General features: G+C 42.9%; 1 protein-coding gene and 1 long non-coding RNA gene across 3 annotated transcripts; one reads left to right on the top strand and one right to left on the bottom strand.

Moving 5' to 3' along the window:
* Positions 1-5,176: 5,176 nt before the first annotated feature.
* On the bottom strand, positions 5,177-24,260 carry mylk4a (myosin light chain kinase family, member 4a). 2 transcript variants are annotated; one of them, XM_061839273.1, is made up of 15 exons: positions 17,574-18,035; positions 13,976-14,113; positions 13,732-13,816; positions 12,537-12,933; positions 11,743-12,098; positions 11,297-11,402; positions 10,480-10,573; positions 10,077-10,186; positions 8,875-9,016; positions 8,730-8,800; positions 8,522-8,650; positions 8,077-8,229; positions 7,925-8,003; positions 7,710-7,764; positions 5,177-6,207 (listed from the first exon to the last, which is right to left on the bottom strand). In XM_061839273.1, the coding sequence occupies exons 1-14, from the start codon at positions 18,033-18,035 to the stop codon at positions 7,711-7,713; spliced, it is 2,376 nt and encodes a 791-aa protein (XP_061695257.1). In that variant the 3' UTR covers positions 5,177-6,207; position 7,710. The 2 variants fall into 2 exon arrangements, with proteins under 2 accessions (XP_061695257.1, XP_061695258.1); XM_061839274.1 differs by lacking the exon at positions 17,574-18,035 and adding an exon at positions 23,935-24,260 and having other exon boundaries at positions 5,182-6,207.
* LOC133510854 (uncharacterized) lies at positions 8,249-11,423 on the top strand. The gene is made up of 4 exons (XR_009797724.1): positions 8,249-8,526; positions 8,920-9,077; positions 9,941-10,020; positions 11,305-11,423. It is a non-coding gene; the product is annotated as an uncharacterized LOC133510854 (long non-coding RNA).
* Positions 24,261-24,351: the final 91 nt, after the last annotated feature.

Below are 24,351 nucleotides of genomic sequence, written 5' to 3'. Positions count from 1 at the left end.
AGTTCATATGTTCTGGCTGACAGGCAGCGGACATGTTCATACGCGTGGAGGAGTCGATGCGCCTCGCACGACAGGTTGAGAACTTCATCCGTCTCTCTGCAGAGCTCTAAAACGACACGATCTTGCGAACACGCGAACGGCAGACACGAGAACAAGATTGTGAAGTCGGATATGAACAAAGCAACCGATGCAAAAGAGTGACGCACACTTACGTGCACAGCGGCGGCCATGACGGAGGGCGTCAGATGCTCGGCGGGGCCGGCAGACTGAACTGAGACCCCGTGCAGGCGTCGGGTTGAGTCTGAGGCATGAGTAAATCGAAACCCGATCGAAAAAGCGAGGGTTCGACTCGTAGATGAGACGTGAGCTGACCGCATGACCCCGACCCTGAGGAACCTCGGCGCTCATTGGCGGCCATTTCGTTGAACACTCCTCCAGTCACCACAAAATCTCCTTCAGAAAGGCCGGCTCTTATTTTTTACCACGTGCTCGCTAAAGACTGTTCAGTTTTAATTTGTATATCAAACACATGACTGTTGGACAGTTGTACAAATAAAAATGTAGCAGACACTTGAACTTTTAAACAATTTTTGTTTCCTTGAGAAAATAATTTTCTTTTTTGATATTGTTAGTAACAATATTTTGTTATTGGTGTTGTAGTTTACAATGGTGGAAAACCGCACGACCGCACATCCCGTTGAGAGCTGCTTCTCATAGTTTGCCAAATAAAATGACAAATACAAGGCAGGCGGCCATTTTTGCTAACTTGACCTTGAGGTATGAACGGCCAAAGTCTTGTGAATCAATCAGGATCGTTAAACAATTCTGAAATATATCATATTGCATACATCAATTTATATTATGTACCATATTTAGCATTCAAGACTGAAACATGGATGGGAGAAATTACGACAATTATTTCAGTTACCTGATTTGCGTGAGATAAAACCGCCCTTGCCAAAATGAAGGGATTTTCCTGTCAAAGTGAAAGAATGACTTTATTCCACGAGAAATCTTTTATTACGAAAGATTCTCGGGGCGATGGATTGACTCCTCTGAATGATGCAGGTGTGCCTAACGTTACGGCCGCAGAGTGGACGTTTGCTTGTTGTCGTGTCAGCGTGCGAGGACGGCGGTCGCTCCGCTGACCCAATCCCAACGCTCAAATCAGAACCACCTGCCCGTCAGCAGGCCCTCTCCGGTTTTGCGAACACTCCTTGTTTGGACTAACGTCGGGGTCCGCTCCGGGTATCTTACATGAAACGTGGACTCTCACCCTTCCCATAGCCTCGGAAAATCCCCCCCCCCCCCCGTCTCCTCCCTTCTGCAGTGGGGGCCTCTGTATTTTTTAATTACGTACAGGAAACTCTTGTTACAAAGGACACTTTCTTGGTGGATCTGCAGGAGGAGGTTGTGAGAACTTCTTGTCTCCCAGTGGCCTCTCCAGTGTGTGGGTGGTACAGCTTGTACCACCTGTAGGTTTGGCTGAGTGAATTATTTTATTATATTTTTTAATTTTCCTCCCTCGCAGCCAAGATGGTTGACTCCAGCGTCAATGTGTCTTTTTTCACGTCGTAATATCATTTTATACAGCTGGATCAAGATTTCCACATCACCGTGTTTTTTCCCCCCCTTTTCCAGAGCTATGATTTTTTTTTTTTTTTTTTTTTTTTTTTTTTTGCTCCGGTGGTCTCTAACTGACAGGAACTCAAGCACTATTTGTTATCTTTAGGCCCAATGAGTCCATCTGGTTTTAGTTTGGCTCTTGGAGATCGCCCCTGGAGATGTGGACGGAGGTGGAGGGGGCAGTACTTTTTCTCACTCTGGCTTTTCCCCCCTCGCTCCTCCCAAATTGAATTTCTCACCATTCTGACCCGGGTCTCGAACCGGGGAGTCCGCGAGCTTGAAGCTGGCTGCCGGGCCTCGGGCCTTGGAGGAAAATATTTGGAAGAAATCAGTATCACCTGTTTTGTCAGGCATAGTTGTTTGTATTTTTTTTTTTTTTGAAAATGTAGCATGAATGCTTTATAAAATAAACGGGGAATCCCTGCTACAGTACACCATTCTTCATCGTTAGTGCCCTGCTGAATCACAGAATTTTAAGATGTTTTTTTATTGGTTTGTATGCTATTACAGCCAAGTTTAAACTTAGACTTGCACGACTGAAATGTAATATTACGTTATGCCACCACACGCTGGCCAGCACTAAAGATCTACTGGAAGAGATGTCATGTAATTACAATAAGAGCAAGAAGAAGAGGGTGAGTGACCATGAATAATCCGGAATATGCGCAAATTACAAGTGCATTTTTCAAAATGAGTAAAATCGCTTCCCCCGGCATCGCTAAATGGCGGAATTGGACTCTGACAGAACACCAGTAGGAATTTCTAATGTCTTATGTTTAACACAAAGATGATTATATCCAGAAGAAAATATTTGAGCAAGTCTGGCCTCAAATTGTTATGTCGTCAATTTGTAGTCATGCGCTTCTCCCCAGCATACACAGGAAGTCTTCGGACCTGTTTTCTGGGTTTGGTCATGTGACTTTTTTCATATTCAATGGAGCCTTGATCAAATGGACCACAATAAAATGGATTTGGGGTTACAACAGACTTTCGGGAGTGAACAATGTGTCAAAAAATACTTTTCATTTGTCACTTCCATAATTGTCCATTACTGATTACTGGTGCTGATCACCTTTGGGTACAGATTTGGAACTAGGAAGCACACTAATTCCTTGCAGCTCATGAAAGCGATTCGTCTACAATGAGTACTGAATATCACCAGTCACCGAACTTCGAAACACTTTCAATCTGATTTTAAACAAACAAACAAAAAATGGATATGACACAAAAATCTGCTATATCAGACAAGCCCTGGGCCCTATTAGTCCATTTTATTGAGGTTCCACTGTGCATTGCTATATTTATTATTTGGAGAGCAGAGAAAATATGTGTAGCTGCTTTGTTAAAGTGGCAGTTAGTGAATGTTTAGAATTACTGTAACAGCTATGCTAATTTCTGTTAGCCCATCTACATCTTTTTGCATTTTATGTTAGCATTAAGCTAGTGGACTTTCAATCAAGGTGATTACATGTTTTGCGTGAAGATGATGTTTAAATATACAATGTTTGATTCTCCCGCTGCTCTTGATTCAAAAGGTAGTGAGAAATACACAAATCTTGAAGCGCGATTTGCCCTCATATGTCATACACCTTGTTTCACCCCAGTTAACAAGGAGTCGTTAAAAAAAAAAAAAAAACGTTTAATCGCCATCCAAAGTAAACAGCAGCAGGATTCAAACATTAAAGCCATACTGCTACTCCACATTACATTCAATTTGTGTATCCAGAAGTTTTTTTTTTTTCTTTTGTTGTTGCTGCAGTTGCAGGAATTCCTCCTCCTCTCTGGGGTGTATTTAATTCTTTGACGACATACAAACTCGTAATCTGAGCCTCGATCTGTTCAAACACGGAGCACATAAACACTTCCTTATAGGCCGGAGATGAAAGCGCATATGACTAACTCCTGGAGACTAATAAGGAGCATCTGAGGGAGCCGGTTGTGTCTGCATGTGTGTGTGTGATACAATTTGTTCACCTGAGCAAATAAATGGTGAGTGTGTGGAACGGTGATGGCTTAGAAAGACGGCTTTGACTGAGATACAGTATACAGTATGCAGCCTGGGAAGAAAAAATAAAAAGTTAGAGGGGAGACTTTTTTTTTGTGCCGAGGTCACAGGGAGGGTAGAAAATGCGGGAGTTTGGTGAGGTGAATGTGACGATTTCAAGCTACATTGCCACAAAGTATACATTCTGTTTTGAGGCAGCCGTGTCCTGTAAAAAAAAAAAAAAAAAGGACACTGAGGTCTTATTTTACGCTGGCTACAACATTAGTCAGGGATTGCTGCACACTCAATGGCGGAGAACCGGGAGGAATGTATATTTATTTGCGCAGAAATAGCAGAAAAGCGTGTGAATGTCCCAGACAATGCATGGGGGAAAAATGCCGCTGGACACTTTTCCAGCCAGCCAAAAGCGAATCTCTGTAGAAGAGTAATTTTAGCTTCACCAGCCACAAAATTAGGTACACCTGCAGAATTTCATGAGACAAGAGCTGTATCAAATATTCTTCCTATACATTTATTTTCTGAAACTGTTTTAATATGTCTTACCTGAGCTTTAACATTTCTTATTCATTCATATTTGTATTTATATAAATGGGCCAGTTTGACCTACAACATTAACACTATGTAGGGTGGGAATCGGGAGGGTGGTTGCAAAATTAAAATCATTAAAATATTTTCATCAAAAGAAAACCGCAAAAGGTCATATTTTTGTCATATATTTTTAAGATGGTCGATCTGACCCACACCACAACAGGACTGGTATACTGTACCTCAGGGGTCAGAAACCTTTTTTGAGGCTGAGGGCTACTTCGAGAGCACCGATCGTATGAAGGGCTACGTGACGTGTTTGCGGCAAATTTCAGGCTCAGTTCATTACACGTACATAAAATATTTTTGTTTACATTTATTGTAGTAAATGACATTACAGGTATTCTAAAATTTCAATTCACGTAAGCAAGTCAGATTCAGAATTTAAAGCACAAATAGCAACAATTTGTGACCTATGGTATTTTTACAACATACCGCCTTATATGGTCCTCGCGGGCACCACGTTGGTGACCCCTGCTGTTCCTCATATATGTAAATTGTGTAAAAATATCATCAAAAGAGAATGACAGGCCAGCAGATGTTTTATCCTAAAACACTTTTACATTGTAAAAAAAAAAAAAAAAAAGGTGTGGGGGAGGCACCTTAATTTTACCCACAACATATTATTGACGGCACGGTGGACTCAGCTGGTAAAGCATTGGCCTCACAGTTCTGAGGTCCCGGGTTTGATCCCGGACCCACCTGTGTGGAGTTTTCACCGTGCCTGCGTGGGTTTTTTCCGGGAACACTGATTTCCTCCCACATCCCAAAAACATACATTAATTTGGACACTCTAAATTGCCCCTAGGTGTGATTGTGGGTGGTGCTATTTGTCTCGATGTGCCCTGCGATTGGCCGGCAACCAGTTCGGGGTGTACCCTGCCTCCTGCCCTTCGACAGCTGGGATAGGCTCCAGCACTCCCCAAGACTTCGTGAGGATAAGAAAATGGATAGATGTTATCTTGCATGTGTGGAAGTTAGGGTGGAGGTATTACTTCAAAATTCTGTTTATATATGCAAAGTCAGCATGTTGGTAAAAAAAAAAAAATTACATCATAAATGTTCTTTTTGAATGGTTTAAAAAAACATAAAATGACTAAAGATTCTTTTTATCAATTTGTTTCCAACCACAATAAACAATTCAACAAACCCAATTGTAAGAGGAACCTTTGGATTTCATGATTGTGCCGTTTTACCAAAACTGTAGTCAAGCTGAAAATGAACAAACCACGCAAGTTGTAGACACTTTATTGTTTTAATGGGTGTACACACTCGACAAAAACAAGAAAAAATAAAAACATGCCAAATCGTGTGAATGTAATCTATTCGATTTCAACCATCCGAACATACATTACGACATTTAAAGTCAAGTGTCGTCCACTTATTAGGGAGGAGGAGTTAGGTAGTGTTTTCAGTTATACACTGAACCTTCACAGAAGGCAAATCTGTCACGTGGCGAAAAACGAGCATCTAACGGCAAAGTGGAACCAAGAAATTAGTAAAGATTAGAAAATAGAAAAAAAATGCACTGACACAGAATTAACGCATTCATCTGATAAGACATATTTCGTTGTAAAGTAGAAACAGACCAATGAAATCTACAGAAGCTTTGCAATTATTATTATTCAAATATAAATACCGTTATAAAGTGCACAAACACCAACGACATACACCATATGGATCTGATATAGTTCTTATTTCTCCCAAAAAAAAGAAAAAAAAAAGAAAAGAGGCACATATACGTACAAAAGCACGCAAGACAACTGCAAGTGACCGCAGCCCAACAACGTCCAGTCTGCATTGAAAGCAACGCTGTCGCGGCAAGTGGGCCTCGCAGACTGGTTAACACACGTTTAACGCAGTGAGATCAGAACTCAGGTCGGGGCCACGCTCGCTCATTAGGACGGTGGTGACATGACGTTCGTGCACGGGGACGGGAGGGCTTGGTCCGCAGGGGCCACAGCTGCGAGCCATCGGGTCAAACCGCCACACTGAACGCACAATGACAATGAATTGTAACATTGTATACGCAGTATGCTGTGCAACATATCCTGCTGTTTATAAATAATCCGTCACTCCAGTTTGTTTTTTGGTCTTTTCATTTTTGTGCTCAAAATAGATGTACCTGTACTTTTCTCTGATACATATACAATGCAGGTGACTACTCTTGCTGCTGTTCATTAACTTGTAGTAACAGCACACCATTGATTAACTGACGGGCCAGTTTGCCGTCTAATCTTGCGTCATGCTTCCCTCTAGTGGTTACCCTCAAAGTATTTCTCAGGAGTAAGTATTTGAACACCCCCTACTCTATTGCAAGTTCTTCCACATAGAAATCATGGAGGGGTCGGGCGTTTTCATCTTAGGTGCATGTCCACTGTGAGAAAGATAATCTCAAGAAAAATCCAGAAATCACAATGTATGATTTTTTTTTTTTAACAATTTATTTGTGTGATATAGCTGCAAATAAGAATTTGAACACCTGAGAAACCCAATGTTAATATTTGGTACAGTAGCATTTGTTTGCAATTACAGAGGTCAAACGTTTCCTGTAGTTGTTCACCAGGTTTGCACACACTGCAGGAGGGATTTTGGCCCACTCCTCCACACAGATCTTCTCTAGATCAGACAGGTTTCTGGGCTGTCGCTGAGAAACACGGAGTTCAGCTCCCTCCAAAGATTTTCTATTGGGTTTGGGTCTGGAGACTGGCGAGGCCACGCCAGAACCTTGATATGCTTCTTACGGAGCCACTCCTTGGTTTTCCTGGCTGTGTGCTTCGGGTCTCTGTCGTGTTGATTAGACCCAGCCATGACCCATCTTCAAGGCAGAGAGAAAAAAGACTGTTCCCCAAAATCTCACAATACATGGCCGCCGTCATCCTCTCCTTAATACAGTGCAGTCGTCCTGTCCCATGTGTAGAAAAAACAAAACATGATACTCCAACCCCCATGCTTCACAGTAGGGATTGTGTTCTTGGGATGGAACTCATCATTCGTCTTCCTCCAAACACGGTTAGTGGAATTATGACCAAAAAGTTCCACTTTGGTCTCATCTGACCACAAAACTTTCTCCCATGACTCCTTTGTATTGTCCAAATGGTTATTGGCAAACTTAAGACGGGCCAGGTGCATCTGCTTCAGGATAATACACGGAGTGGAGGTTTCAAGGCGGACTAACAGGTCTTTGAGCGTCAGAATTCTAGCTGATAGACATGTGTTCAAATACTTATTTGCAGCTGTATCACACAAATAAATTGTTTCAAAAATCGTACGTTGTGATTTCAGAATTTTTCTTTTTAGATGATCTCTCTCACAGTGGACATGCACGTACGATGAAAATTTCAGACCCCTCCATGATTTCTGAGTGGGAGAACTTGCAGTATAGCAGGCTGTTCAAATACTTATTTTCGTCACTTTAATTAAGACTTGGCAGCACGTCGGCTATGCAGTGAAGTGGTACCGGGTTTGAATCGCGAAGGGAGAACGATGTTACCTCAACTGTCTGTTGAGGGAACACATGATGAGCGGCGAGATCGGCACATGGTTTTCTGTGGAAGGGGGAGGAGTCGGGTCTCAGTAAACTGTTAACTTTACAACATCGTTTGTCCCAGTTCAGTTCTTTCGGGTGGTCTGGTTGCACATGAGCCATCAAATGAAGTTACACTACAATTGAAGTGGACTGTACAGTATTAGGATTGCCTACACTACCTTGGTATTGAGTTTGTGATGAAGACTAGCGTCGGACAACCAAGCGTGTCTCAGGGCCTCGGACGCTCCCATCCTCCAACTGAAGAAACGACGTTTTACACATCAATTGCAGTGCCGGAGGGAAAAGACACCCCCAGAAGGGGCTGGTGTACCTTTTGTTGACGACGAGGAGTCTGGTGATGAAGTCTTTGGCCTCTTCTGACGTGTCCACAAACTCTTGCTCTTCAAAGTTCCACTGGCAGGCCAAGATGTTGTTGAGCGTCTTGTTGTCGTCGTCGCCCAGGAACGGACACAGGCCGCTCAGACTAAGCGGGGGACGAAGAGGCAAGCATGTTTAATTTTATTATTTCATATCATTACATCGGTCAGCTGGGGTTCGTATCCCAGCTAAAGTCGTGAGGGGTGGATTTGGTAAGATTAGCCAATGGTGTTACAAGTCTCCAATAACGCCACAAAATAGATTAAATAGATTCCATGTTTACATGCTTTTTATTATATTTTTTTCAGTCACAAGAAGTGATTGAAAAAGTCACTTCTGGATCACAGAACATCAGAGACCTTTGAATACGCTTCAACGGCGACGTGTAGCCGACTTACAGCATGTAGGTGATGACGCCGAGGCTCCACATGTCTGTATTAAACGACACAAAGTCGTAGTTGATCACTTCCGGGGCCAGAAACTCCGGAGTGCCGAAATTGACTCGCAACTTCTCCCTGGGTTTGTATCTTGTTGGGAAAAGAATCAAAACGTTAAACTTAAAAGAGAAGTCCCGCGACATTGCACAAGCGGAAGGTGAACGCTTACATTCTAGCAAAGCCAAAGTCGATGATCTTGATTTTATTAGTGACTCTGCTGACGCAAAGGATGTTTTCCGGCTGGAGTTAAAAAAAAAAAAAAAAAATGTTTCATGTAATGGAAGAAGAAGGGATGTTGTGAATATTGAGGTTACCTTTAAGTCCAAATGGAGGATGTACATTTTGTGCATGTGCTGCAGGCCCTCACAGATCTGCCTGATGAACACCACGGCGTCCAACTCCATCAACGTGTAGTTTTCGTCGATGATCCTGTCGAACAGCTCACCGCCTCCGACGCTGGCCAAACCAAACGGGGCGGAAAGCATCTCAGCATCAAACAAATACATTTGCATGCGAGGTCGGTAAAAACAGGAAAGTACTTTGAAACTGGCAGTAAAAAAACATCCCCCAAAACTCACTTTAGTGAGCCCTTTTGAGTGATTGTCCACTTATGTCATTTAGCATTCTGTCCATCCATCCATCAATCATCTATCAATAACTCTATCATCCATGCATCATCCAAATATCCATGCATTCATCCATCTACCCATCACCCATATATCCAACTATTCATCATACAAATATCAATCCTTCCATCTAGAGCAGGGGTGCTCAGACTTTTTTACCCCAAGATCTACTTTTGAAGCAGCCAGCCTCTCGCAAGCTCGCATGGGGGGTATGATGATGATGCTCCCAAACCGTTTTAATGTTATGTTGTCTCAGAATTAGTTTTGTGCACTGTTTTGTCTGTGCTTTCATCCTGGATCAGGCTTTGCCAAGGTGGAATTTTAAAATGACACACCTTCTCATCCTGCACTTTCTACTCTGGCTTCAGACCAGACCTTTCCCACTCGGAAAAAAAGAAAATCTCGTCCAGTTTCACCACTTTTTCTTCGATTATTCACGTACTCCGCCAGTCATTGCATCTTAAAATAACAGCATTTCATTTTTAACTTTCTCCATTAAAACTGAAAGTAAACATGAGCAGCATGTCTAGCTCATCTTTGCTCTACGTTGCCCAGAATGTGTTGCTAACTAAAGCTGTGGTGGTGGACGCTGTCATTATAAAACACACTGATGGGCTGCGTAAGTCCCGCGATCGACCAAGACTGCCTCGCGATCCACCGGTCGATCGCGATCGACGCATTGAGCACCCCTGATCCACAGTATCTATTTACAGTCCATATCAATCTATTTCCTGTTCTTTCTGTTTTGACTCAGCATGATGCACGCAAGCTCCACTTTGAACACCCACTCCAGTTACCGGATATGACGCCCACGATGTTCCAGACAGCAAAAGGGTACAAGATAATCTCTACTATCTTCAAAAAAGAAAAAAAAAAAAGTAAGAGCGTACTATTCAAGCACGAGGATGATGTCATTCCTGGACTCGTAAGCGGCGTACAGTTGGATCAGGTTGGCGTGGTCCAGATTGTTCATGACCTGGATCTCGTTCTTCACCACCTCCTGATTAGAAAGCGAGAAAGATGAGTAAACAGCAAGAAGCAGGACAACGTCAGCTGTTCTCAGCCATGGTGACGCCACACAATGCATCGTCCTCATCATCATCGGTCAAGTATTTAGTGCCTCGATGGTTAAAATCCCTCCAGTGTCTCCTGTTATGCCAGCGCGTGCTAAAAACTGTAAATGAGCCTTTCACTTTTTATACTGCCCACTCGAGTAGACGCCTGCGTATCAAGTAGGATTCATCCATCACGCTGGTGCTGCGCATTGGGGTGAGGGGGGGGGGGGGGCTGTACCTTTTCTTTCTGCGACCTGGCCTTGATGACCTTGGCTGCCAACGTCAGACCAGATGAGTTTTCAACGCATTTGTGCACTTGCCCAAAACGACCCCTTTGGAGAGAAGGAAGACGAGAAGAAAATCACGTCTATACATGTTGCAACGACATCTTGATGGGTTTCACGCGTTGTAGGTCAAAGAAATGATCTCCGTGCAAACAAAACGAGTGTAATCTGTTTTTTTCATTAGATCGGAGCTCGCTGGTGCCTCCGCTTTGAAGATGCGGATTAACACTTGGTGATTAGCGGGCAGCTGGCACCGGAGATACGGTTTCACATACCGCTCAGTCCGGGGGTAAAAATAGACGCCAAGACTCTTAAGTTATGACGCAGTCAAAGTGGATGAGGGGGGGGGGCTCGGAGTGGGTAGGTTATACAAGGCTTCGTCACAGAGAGGGGATGTAGGAACCCCAATAAACATGTCATCATCCTTTCACTTTTTAATTCAAAGCAAAGCAGATTTATTTATGTAGCACGTTTCATGCACAAGGTAACTCAATGTGCTTTACGTGATTAAATGCATTTTAATACAAAGATTAAACATTTAAAATAGGGGTAAACGATTTAAAATAAAGAAAAAAATGACAATATATATTTGAAATAAGAGTAGAATTAAAAAACAGTCTGCACCGCAAGAAATATTAGAAGTGGAAATACTCTAAAAAGAAAAACCTGCATTTGAAAACATTCACTCGGGACTGACGTGACCTTTTTTGGCAACTTATTCCATTTGTTTGCAACGTAATAGCTTAAAAGGACATGAAGGGCATCTCTCACCCGCCCAGGACCTCCTGCCAGTTGATGGTGTAGAAGTTGCTGATCTGGTTGGGCTTGGCAGACACGATGCGGTGATTAAACGGCGCCGGCGGGGGCGGGGTCATGTCTAAAGAGGGGCGGAGACATCATCCCTGCTCAGAAGTCAGGCGAGAACGTCGTCTGCCATTGTCAATTCGCTTAGCCTAGCTTTTTTTATCGCTACTATTTTGCAGCCACCCTGCTCGTTTCAGGAATCAGTGAGGAAAAATATATCATCAGTAACTTTCAAACCCAGTGGTCGGTATCCTCCGTACTGGTTGGAATCAGTGTCATTTTATAGCCTTCCAAAAAATGAAACTTTGCTCCGATAACAACACTCGATTGTCAATAATGTGCTTTTCTGGGCTCAAAAGTGAACAGATAAGCATGAAGCTGCAGAAACGTGCCGACAAATGATTGACACTTACCGATAAAGTATTCTTTCAGATCCTCAGGTTCTTGTTCTTTAGTCTCGGGTTTGACTGTTTTCCTCTCTCCCACCAACCTCTCTCTCAGATCGAACTGGAACTCAACCCCATCGGCCCGGAAGACGGCCCAGTCAAGCTCCTGCTCGGGGTTGTGCTCCTTATTCTGTTTCTCGCTCTCCACTTTATTCTCCTCCTGCTCCTGCTCCTGGTTCTCGTCTTCCTCCACTTCCAAGACCTCGGTGTACTCTTCCACCACCACAAGTTTTTCCGTCTCAAAGGAGCCGGCGGTGATTCTGAGCTCCACCGTCGGGTCCAGATCGGTTTTGGAAGATGGGCAAGAGGCCTCGCCGTCGTCACTGATGGAACAATACGAATGTTTTTGGGGATAAAAAGTTCATGTATTTATTGGATGTATACTGACTGAAGGATTAAATTAGCTCAACTTTTATTTTCTGTGCTTTATAAATTTATTATTATGATTTTACAAACATATACATGTATAAAATAATTTCTAAAAAATAATTTCTTTTACTTTTTTTATTTAATTATTTTATTTTAAACGTATCTGCCAGACCCACCACCAATAAGTAAAACAATCTACTTAAAACCGTCGAAATAAAATACTATAATAGTAACACACTGCTACAATGATGCTACAATATTGCAAGAGATATTATCATGCAACATTTCAAAATGTACAAATACAGCCAGGAAAATTGATGTCCTTCAAAATGATGGCTTTTGCATCCTCACTTTAAATGACATCGCTTCCTTCGGGTTAGCACCGTCCGTACCTTGCATCTGTTTGTTCTTTTGGATTATCAGACTCTGAGTATTCTTCTTCTTCCACTGTGATTTCCTCCACCTCTATCTCCAACTCTTCCACCAGCTCCTCCCCCGGCTCCTCCTCAAGTGTTTCCTCCTCAATTTGCTCTTCGAGCTCCTCCACGACTACTTCCTGCACATCGCGCACCTCCTCGGTAACTTCCACATCTTCCTCAGCAACTTTTTCCTCCTCGGCTTCGGCGCCAGGCCCCTCCTCTTGGGAGCTTTGGGAATCTTCCCGCGGGGCGCCGTCCGCTTCCGCATGCAAAAACATGGCGCTAAGCTGCTGAGCTGACTTCTCTGCATTCTCTCGGTTGAGTTTCTGCACCTCTTCCCGAAGCAGCGCCTGCTTCTTCAGTGAGATCTCTACAAAAAGATCCATGGAGAAGAAATATGACATTGACCCCACCATGGAAGAACGCAGCAGCTCGATGAAAAATACATCTTTCGTAAAATGATCATTTTAGCCTCGAGATTTTGAATTCTACAGGCAGGGTTGACATAACGGGGCCCATATCTGGCAATATCTCAGCCTACAGGAATATCCATCCATTTTCTTAGCCGTTTATCCTCACGAGGGTCACGGGTAGTGCTGGAGCCTATCCCAGCTGTCATTGGACACCCTGAACTGGTTGCCAGCCAATCACAGGGCACATTGAGACAAACGGCCGGCCTCACAATCATACCTGGGGTCAATTTAGAGTGTCCAATTAATGTTGCATGTTTTTGGGATGTGGGAGGAAATCAGAGTGCCCGGAGAAAACCCAAGCAGGCTCGGGGAGAACAGGCAAACTCCCCACAGGCGAGGCCGGGATCAAAACCGGGTCCTCAGAACTGTGAGGCCAACGCTTTACCAGCTGATCCACCGTGCCACCCCTACAGGAACAGTTTTCTTGAGATATATTCAAATATATTAAATTTGACATGTATCTGTTGGTTATAAATCGTTTTAAAAACATAGCATGCAATTTAGGTCCGCAAGTGGGAAAATAGCAGGTTAAATTCAACATAAAACCCAAAATCGGAAATATAATTTAGATTCTATTGAATGGATTAAAAGTCCATAATCAAGCAATCAGGACATCTGAAACAAAATTATCCAAGGAATATCAGATTATTTTACGTATCGTGCGGTAAGAACGACTCCTATAACTATGTAATTACCCGGAGTGTCTGGGGGTTTCATCGTCTTTTGGGCTTTGGGGCTCAAATGGGTCTTCTCTGCGCCATCTTTACTGTGATCCTTGAACTGTGAAGTACAAGTCATGAAAAATCAAGACGTTCTAAAAAGCGCAGCATCCCCAAAGTTACTGATTTTTACTACAAACAGTAGAACAAACTGTAGAGAAAAGTGCAAATGTATCACTAATACAGTGACGCAGCTCTGAAGTAGCATCAGTAGACCTACAAGGTTTCCACATTTGCGAGCAGCGAGGAAATGTTTTGGTCCGTGGAACTTTGTCCTGTGAGACGACAGGAGCGTAGCTGCCTCAAAAACAGCGGTTATCTCTTCGTTCCCCTTTTGAGCTTTGTTAGAGGTAGGTTTCTAGTAAAAAGACAAGATGGCAGCGCTTAGTAGGGTTATGGCGATATGCAATCGCATACAAATAAAGACAGATGGGTGGCACAAAGCAGCAGGACAAACAAGTTCAACTGTCGGAATTGCAGTAAAAACAGAAATTGTTTGAATTTCAGACGATCGATCAGAGGAGATAAACATTCCTTTCCTACGGTGACAATCCAACAAATTTGTAAGTTGGAACTTGCCGTAGTCTGCAATAACTGAGTGTGCTTTCTCTTGAGACCATGACAAACCTTTTAGAGAACCAATGTGCTTGGACTGCAAATGGACTTCAAGGGGTCCAGGAACCTGGTCTGATGCAAGTACATATCTTGAAATATTTCTGACTGGGACTTTTTAGCTTCAGGAACTACAAAGTATCAAGGACAAAAGTTCCTGAAACTTTAGGCCGACTGCTCAGTGCTATGAGCTTGTGGCACGACTGGATTTCTATTTTTCTTGCCTTGAAGTATTCAATTGCAGTATAAAACTAGAGCAACTGGCAATGAAAATATTTGGATCAAGTTCACTACATTTGGTGGGAGCAGTGCTGTACTTGCATATGTTTTCTACAGATAGCTTAGCTTCCTCCCTCAATCCCAAAACAAGTGTATTAGGATCGTGAAGGTAATTGTCCATAGGTGTGAATGCAGTCCAGTATTTGTTTCTATGTGCTGGCATGTTTGTACACCGCCGATCTGCCTCAAAGTCATCTGGGGTTAAACGCCAGCTCTTCCGTGACCGCAATGAGTACAAACACTTTTGAAAATGGATAACTGCTTTCTTATTTCAATGGGTTAAGTTGGCTTGATCCAGTTCAAATCCTGTGTCAAATTACATTTCCAAAACAGATGTTTACATGTAACATTTTCTTAAACGCAGGGTCAATGCTTGACGCAAAACAAATATTTTTGACACATAAAAAGCACAGGTATGAAGGCTCGAATCTTCCGGAAGTGAATGCCAACAGCAGGTAAGCCTGATGATGTTAGAGACACAAAAATGGAAACACATGGATTGTTATTGTCGCACAAAAATAAGCAAGGATTCCCTCTGTTTTCTGGTTCTACTCGCGCGCGCGCCGATTGCTATGAAAACACGCCTGTGATTGTTCGAGGCAGATGGATCGACAGCAGAGGGCCGGTGAATTTATAGCTTTTCGCTTGTTGCACTCAGCCACAGAATGCAACACGTCCGAGTCCAACCTTCGATGGAAACTATTACAAGTGACCGTCGGCCTGGGTCCAAATGCCGCAGCTGAGGAAACTCACTAAACACCGGGCGCTCAGGTTGACGTGGAAAATACTGTCTTGAACCCACTGCGGGGGTCTCACATTTGCTGCCACGAGGTGAACGGCACACAGGAGATATTTCCGGTGCCGTGTCTCCCCGGTGACAGCCACACTTGCTGCAGATCAAATCACCGATTGAGAGGAGCAAGGAGGAACACAAATTCCTCACTAGAAATTCGGGAATGTCACACCTCGGGTGGAAGACAAAGACAGAGTCTAAGAGCTGACGGTGACAGAAATTCCCCGAAGCGTCTATCACACGTCACACGGAAGCCGCACAATCTTTGGCTTGCAATTATGGATTAATTATGTGCATTCAATTAGCACGATCTTGACGTTACGGTCATCCGTCATGACACTGTGTTGCACTGTGACATAAAAATGTTTGAAGTGGGTGACAACCTTATCCCTTATGCCTGTTTCTTGGTTACATAAGTCATGATAGGCACGCGCTGATAATACATTTCAGAGTGCCAGTGAATGCCACTCTTGATGCCAAAAAAACACTTAGAGACCTTCCAATGAGGTTGATAATTGGCAGCAACTGAAGGGAAAAGAAAACGGCCAATTTTGTGTTGGCAGAAAATTGATTTTGTGGCGAGCTGGGGCATGAGACGAGGAAAATTTCTTGCATAGAAACATTTCACTTGTTTTTGACATTTTAGCAATCCCTGGATTGCTCACAAATGCAATGCTATTGCGTTTTAACACCTCAACCAATTTTCAGATGTAAGCAACCCAATACAAACATGACAGGGGAAAAATAATTGAGTGTTCTTGCTGCTATGTGCTGTACTCAAGATGGCAAAAACAGCAAAGAACACATAACATCTGCACCATTATTCGTACTGATATTCGCACGTCTCCTCCCCCAAAACCTGATGTCTGTTGTCGCGCAAACAAACTGATGTGTGAGATGCAGCATGATGCAAATATGCATGGAGATGCTAACAATTGAACAGGTTCGACATTTACGATTGGCAGCCCCAACGGTTTTCTGGTGAGATTGGGGAAGTAATGTCGGCAATACTACAAGATATTCCCTCAGGATAATATTTTAGACATCTTCATAATTGGGCTTTTATTGCATTCGGCATGTGTGCGCCCCACTTTGGTAAGAGTCGCAATACTCTGGCAAATCCTTGACGTCATTGCCAAAGCACTGCATATGTCCACTAACTAGTCCTTCTTCTGGGAGATGTCCAATATTTTAAAATTGTTGTTTGGACTTCCAAAAACTAAGTGTGCCACAATTTTTATTCTTTGCTTGATTTTGTATTGATTTGTGTTAAAATGGCAACATCTGAGTGTGATTCACCGTATATGAGGGTCCCCTGTGTACGAACAGAGTTCGGTTCTTGAGTTTCCTGATATGACCCAAATTTCACATAGGGACTCATAAGACTAATCCATGTTAATGCATTAGTAAAGTCAGAAATAAACAACGGAATTTTTTTTCCCCCCCAAAGAAAAAATATGAGGCAAAGGAAAGGGGTCGGAATGCGCCAATCCAAATTATGACCGTTGTCCTCGGCAAAGATTTGCAGTTCACTGAATGACATCGGAGTTCGTTGCGTGCTGATGATGAAATGGTATGCGGTATGCGAAGCACTTTGGCACTATTATCAGATGCATTTTTACAACATGCAAGTTTGAAACAGTGAGCATCAGCATTGGTACCAACATTTGGCTTGTCGAGGAACTACTGAGACACCGAAGACTGTCCAAAGTATGTCAAAGCAAGAACAAGAGCATTTCTGACTCATCACTCCACTGACACCAGACACCCAATGTGTCAAAGAGATTTGGGCGCTTTCAGACCACAAACACTGTCCCCCATACCCAAAAACAGAATTTCTAATAGAGGCCACTCGGGTTTCACGGCTGGCCTCAAGCCGTCTCTCGTGCCCGGCTTGGAGTCGCACTGGCTCGTCGCACCCCAGTCGGGCCAAGGTCTGCTAAGGGTTTGTTCATGCATCCAACCCCTGCAAATTGATCTCACCAACCATGTCACGTGTAAAGGTTTTGCTGCTATGATACATTTCATATCTTTTTCCAAGACAAGACAACACCAAAATCAGCCCTAAGGTGTCTGAAGTAATGGTTAGAGTGGAATGGCGTCTTTGAGACTGGGTTGTTTCAGTTTCCCTCACCTTCTCTGGCTTTTGAATTGTGTCTGATGATTTCTTCTTTGGGACTTGCTTTCCTTTGTTACCCTTGCTGGCAGGAGGACCTTTGAACATGAGCTCCATAGCCCTGGAGCTCTTGACCGTCTCCCCGATGAAGCTGATCACCTGCTGCATGCTGAGGACCAGTTTCTCCATTCCCTCCAACTTCTGAGCCTGAATCTCTGAACGCTGGTTGACCGCCGACATGATGGTGCTCATTTCCTGGCATATCACCTTGACGTCATGTCCCTGTGACTGGCCGTTCTCCTTCTCATTTTTTTCAATACCGGCGGACTTGGCATCCAGGCGAACAAGGACCTTCTCTTGAAGGCTGATAAGCTTGTCCATCTTGCCACTCAATGACTCGATCCGATTTTGGAGGAGGTCAAAACTGCTGTGGTCGGCCACCCGCTGGGCTAGCAACGTTGTTTTTATGGAGGAACTCATGGCTCGTCCAGTGAAAAATCACGTCAAAACACCAACTCTAGACAACAGCGGGATCGGTAACGTCCGTGAAACAGACGGAAAGACTTTTGTTACAAACGGAGCCAGCGCTACCCTTCAGTGCTCCCGTCAAGTGTGCAAAGTTGTCAATTGATACTCCGGAGGGGGGAAAAAACCATTTAAGGATTAAAAATGATCAAGTCACAAGCAATCACGACTGCGAAAGATCAGTATCAGCAAAGAACCTAAAAATAACTTGCTGTAAACCTTGAGGTGTCTCATGCAATATTCCTGGTGCCTGCTCCTGTCCACACTATTGGGATTGGAGTGAGCCAGCGGACCTAAATGTAAATGGTCAGACTGCGTCAGCATGGGTCAAGTGTTTGGGGACGGGGCTTGGCACTGCTCGGGCTATGAGACATTTGAGAGCCTTCAAGTGCTAAGCCCCCCAGCATCACTGGGCGGCCTAGTGTCAAAATGGTCACTGTACACACTACTTGAGTGGCACACGGGGATGATAAAGCTTGCTCGCTAATGAAAGGGCAGAGAAAACAAGTGAGGATTACGTGAGCCTGTTCCTAACTAACCACTGAATACAAACTCCAGAGCTTTTGTCACAATAGAAACCAATTGTATTCAGTGTTACAACTTTTATTTATCGTAGATACATGTACATCTCTCTATTCAACGGTAAAATCCCCTCAAGAGTCAAAATGGTATAGTCTGTGTGAAACCTTTGTCATTTTTATTAAATAAAGCGCACGACACATTTGTGCAGAACTTTAACACGAGCAGGAATTGTTTGCTAACAGCGATATTGTGAAGTCCAGTGTGTCAAGAGGATACAACAGAGATGTTAATAAACAATTATTACCTTAAAGAGGGTTCAGCACCACCCAGAGTGTAGCAGCAGACATCCATACATGGGTCTACTATAGCATTTCCTTCCTGCACTTGTTTACAGCTAAGGGCCTTGTAAATCGTCAGATTTAATCCTTTCTTCAAGTTACCTTGACTAAACAGTGTATACAATGACTGTACGTTCCAAACAAGGAGCCGTGTTGCAATCCCTACACTATCGGGAGGAATGTCTAGAGGGGCCCATGGTTCCACCCATCTTTAGGGGACATGCAGTACATAAGATTGGCCCAGCTGCTGAAAAGAGACGGCTGACACGGATGATTAATCGTCAGCCAGCTCACTGACAAACACGTCCACTGATAACCAGCATGGAAGAGCTAAATTTAACTCTGCACTCACAATGCCAATGTAAACCACATTCTCTCTCAAACAAAGGCGGATCCAAACAGACTCAACACACGAGAGTAGAAACTGATATTAACACAATTAAAATGAAAAAAACCTCACCGACGTTCTGCTGGCGCCATAGTCGAAGTGACTCGAATAATCGTAAATTTAAATCTCAGTGAGGCACAGCGGCAACGTGGCCCGCTCCAGCCGTCGCGATGACACTTGACAATGTCGGAGGCTCGCACTACAAACGGAGCCAGGGCGACCTCGGCCAAATTTGCCATACTGTGGTCATCCGGGCCAAGAACTGAGCTCACGGGTGTGGCGAGCGGCGGCCGAGGGCTTTGCGGAGAAGCTCAAGTCAGCAGTGTGACACTGGACTCTTATTAAATTAATGAGAAAAGGAAGCCTGTGCTTATTTTTAAAAAGCGTCCGGAAAGAACAAGCACTTCTGACCCGACAGAGAGCAGAGATCCGTCAACACCGACAGGGACGGTGATGCTCGCACCTGGCTAAGCTTGCCAAAATATGATAGACGGCGAGATCCTCTCTTGCGTGTTGGGTCAATTTAATGTTGTGAAGGGAACAAGTCGGGGCCCCTTGCATGTATAAATGATAATACTATTTAACTGTACTTTCAATATTTGCAATATTGAAAGATAGTATTTGCCAATCCTTCTGATCAAATTTAGTGTAATTAACCATTGTGCTGTAGTACCTATGTTGACAGTTACTTTGAAAAAAAAAAACGATTTCAAAATAACTTCATTGGATTACAAGTACCTTTTTCATTTATTTTCAATAGTTGCCAAATGGCAGGAATTTCCCTTAAGCACATTACAAAAAGAGTTTCAGTTTAACCGTAGCCATTACTTGGTAAAATACGGCAAACAGGTTTCACTAGAACGTCAACATGAATCAATAACTCAAATATTAGTGTAGTTGAAGCCACAAACTCTCCAATTCCACAACATAGCTCGAAACATTATCCACTACAAATTATTTTTGTCCATCTATGTGTGGGAATGACATATTTTGACTGCCTATGGAATGCGCCTTTGTAAGCATATTTCCCTTATGCCATTCATACAGCAAAATATTAGCTTTGCGTTCAATGAAACCGGGCAATTTCATGATGAATAAGTATATTTTGAAGTAGACTTGAGTTTATTGGCTGTGAAATCAATTACTGGATGAAATGCATTATCCAGTTATGAAATATAAACACCGCCCTCAATTAAGTAATAATAACATTTAAAGCAACTGTAATTATCTGTTCAGACTCTTTATTATTTGGTAAATATTAAGCGTTTAACCTCAGTTTTTTTGGATTGCTGTTCAAATCTCGATTGAACTTCTGGTTACATATTCTGCATGTCTACTTGATGGTTTACTGGATGTATAGTTAAATATTTCCATCGGTTTTAAACTCCAGTCTGACATGGATTGTAATGTACCCAGCAATAAGTATTTCATTGTGTAAAATATTTCTGCAAAATATAGCCCTCAGCAGTTGTTTCAATACACCCCCAGTCACATTTTGTCACAATGGGCTGATAACGTTCATTTTGAGTTACATTTTCTCAGAGGTATTAATTCAACTAAATAATTTTTTTTATAGATTCACAGCAGTTTGCAGTGGTTAAAAACTGCTGTTTTTGATATTTTGGTTGCTTAATTTTTCGTTTTGACAGTGGTTGTTGTCCAGCAGTGGATATAAACACACCTGAGATTTGATTTGGCTTTCATCGTTTCTTTATTGCAAGCCTGTTCGGGCATCGATGTCCCTTCCTTTAATGTCGGGAAATGTTTGTTGACAGCTTTTACTGTGTATTGTGCAAAGTGCTCTGCAATCCGGATCGCCCCGAGAATTGATTGCTTTTGCAGCGCTATGGCGACTCGCGTGGAAATCTCCTTTTTTGGCGTTTGGTGATGTGCCTGCCTGACCCCGCGCTATCAGGCTGTTTGGCAAGTGGTCCGCGATCAGTTAAAAATGGAGCGAGGCCTCCTGGTGGAGGAACAAAATGTCCCGGGAGGCGAGGGGCCACTGATCTGCGTGGCTACTCTCCAGTCAGCCTCGCTCTGGTCGCTGTGCCTGCCAGCCCTGGCTCTACTTTACCTCGGAAACTTGTGCACTTAAATGTGTACGCGGCGGGCATGAAACTCAATTCCCCACGCTAAAGTCCTTCCACTGTTCTTTTGTTGTCATCCTGTGTGTTCTATCACCATCTGCATATATATTTTTTTACATTTCAAAAAGGCTACATTGACAAGTTGGATTTATTCCCTTTCGTGCTTCAAAGCCTTTTGGAGCTACTGCATTTACAGAGACGCCTTGAGATACGAATGACCTGACTTATGAGTCTTCGAAAATATGACCCATGACTATCTATACAGATACAGTCATAAACCGTCAGATTGACAAGCCGAAAGAAACTTACTTACTTACTTACAGGCTAAAATTTAAGATACAAGCGCTGTATGGTTTCACCGACATACTGCAATTACTTAATATTCTTTAAAAAAAAAACACACACACACACTGTCATGCTCAACGTACTGTAAAACACACACATGTAGACTGACCATATAAGAATATTCACATGCAGATATTCCTCATCTTTTGCAAAGAACGTGTTTTTGTTGTTTCACAATCGAAATTTTTACCAATTCTGAAACCAACATAGGCCAATGCACACTTCCAGTGGGAAAATCAAGTCATCTTTAAGTTGTTTATTTTCAAGGGTAATGTTTTATGATGAGTTACAAATGATAGTGTTTTGGATGATAAATTGCCGTCTGCTACCACGATTAGCCAGCTAATGTAAGGAGGTTAGCGCTTGCTAATGTTTGTCTAGTTTTATTGTTTTTGGCTTCTAAATGATAACTTTTGTCCAGCATGTGCGGCAAATGTTTCTCTTTCAAATATGATAAACATTCAAGCTCGTCTTTCGCTTTGGTTTTGAAGTCAGCGGCTCTTGTGTTGGACAAGGCTTTGAGCCACTTGCTATTCCATCATTACGGTACCCGTACGCTTGAGGATGCTACACGAGACATGTGAGGTCAATGACAGAACGCAGGAGGTCGCATGGGAAGAGCTTTGTCGCATAGTGATGGATCTGCTGTGGTAAATGTCATTGTAGAGCTCCTAAATGTCAAAGGAGGATTGGAAACAAGAGAACGGCAGACTCTTAAGGCTTTAACCAGAACTGCCGAATGAGTGTCTTCAATGCGTTGTTTAATATCTATTTTAAATCCAAAGAACCTGTTTCTATTAATCCGCGTAAAAGTGTCTGGAATCGCAGCGCTTCGGACTCCGCCACGCACCGGCAGCGTGGATCACTAGAAGGTAGTAAACACATGTCGTAAACTCAAAACTCTGCAGCGTACAATGCGAGAAACGCCGCGCTCGCTCGTAAACGGCACTTAACTCACGTTTTAACCCCTCCAGCCGCTGTGCACGCAATGACCTGGCTGGAAGGAGAAGTCTTGCTTTTTTCTTTTGATAATTTTACCTAATCTTTTTATTATTTAACTAAAACTAACAGTCTGTCCTATTCACACTGCAGTAAACATTAGTGTACTAAGCAATACCAACTTTCAGAAAACAATTCCTTTTTTTAAACTCCACTTTGAGTTTACGGTTTTGGGTTAAGCTTTGTGATTCTGATACTTACATTTTAACACGGAGTGGACAAAAACGGACTTCTGTGTTTAAGGCTAAATAGTATTTAGACACTATCAGTGACACACTGGGTCGTGTGATAGCACACCGGAGCCTGTTTTGTGCCTTGCTCAAGGGCTCGCTTATGGTGCAAAGGGTCGCGGCTTCAAATCTCAGACAAGCGTTGTAAGGGAAGTGGAAATGTGAGGCAGGTATGCGCAACATATACTATAGTACACTGCCATGGCCACATTGGGTAAATTAAGTTGAAAATATAAGTATTTCATGATAAACAGAAGAAGCGTTCAAATGAATCTACCATGTTATACAGTATTTGCATAGTGTACGTAAAGTCCTGTGACTTCCTTTCAGAAAATAAAGAACGGGTTACGAGGGAAAAGCGTTTGGTGTACAAAGGGTCTATTTAAAAAAAAAAAAGGCTAAATATAGCAGAAAAAAAACTTCACCTATATGGATGAAAATTCCTAATCAAATTGAAAGACTATCATGAAATTTTAGACTTTTCGCAAGAGCTGACTTTGTAGCACTGTTGAAGAAAAACAATGTTGACAAGGCAAGAGACGTTTGTGATCCACACAAAGATAAAACTTTGTAAACATAAACATTGTAAATATAGTATATTATAGTATAGTATAGTAAGTAAATATCATTTGATAGAAATTTAACCCTTAATTGTGATGTGAATTCGATTATAAAGGATTAACTCTTTTTTTTTTCCATAGGGAAAAAATAAATGTTGTATACGGGCCACATTATCGTAGTAACGATGTCATTAAATTTTGGTTAATTTATTGTTTAACTTCCCATGCTGGTCATGCTGATTCATTCACAAACATAACTGGATGGTTAACAGTAATTCAATACGATAACCAAGCTTGTTCTGGGCGTAAAAACTACTTTTTTTTTTATTCTCTGCCACATCACTTCACATAAATCTTTGCAAGATGCATGTTTTTACAGTACTACCTGCGTGTCGTGCTGGGACGCTCTTTGACTTCTGAACCAGGGAAAATCCCAAAACCTGAACCAGATGTAGGCTGCAACCACACACATGCTGCTGATCAACCAAACATCCCAAGTGCTGGCAAAGTCCCTCACTGCTTGGACTAGCCCCCACATGTTCTTTCCTCCTCCTCTGTCGCCCATTTGCTGCAATCTACAAGGTACTTTTGGGTGCTGGGGGGTGGGGGTGGTGGTTGAAGGACAATTTCAAGGTACGGGTTGGAAGGGATGACAGCAAGGTGTCGTGCATGGGAGACCAGGGTGAATAGTCGTCTATAGAGCCTCCGTTAATTCGGTCATACACCCCCTCCCCTACCCCCTTCCCCCCCTCCGTCTCATATCAGCACGCAGTGCCCAGTGACGGCGGGTTTGTCCCTGTGA

Source organism: Syngnathoides biaculeatus, chromosome 13 (genome assembly GCF_019802595.1).
Source record: "Syngnathoides biaculeatus isolate LvHL_M chromosome 13, ASM1980259v1, whole genome shotgun sequence".
NCBI lineage: Eukaryota > Metazoa > Chordata > Actinopteri > Syngnathiformes > Syngnathidae > Syngnathoides > Syngnathoides biaculeatus.
This window is presented reverse-complemented; position numbering and strand designations above follow the sequence as displayed.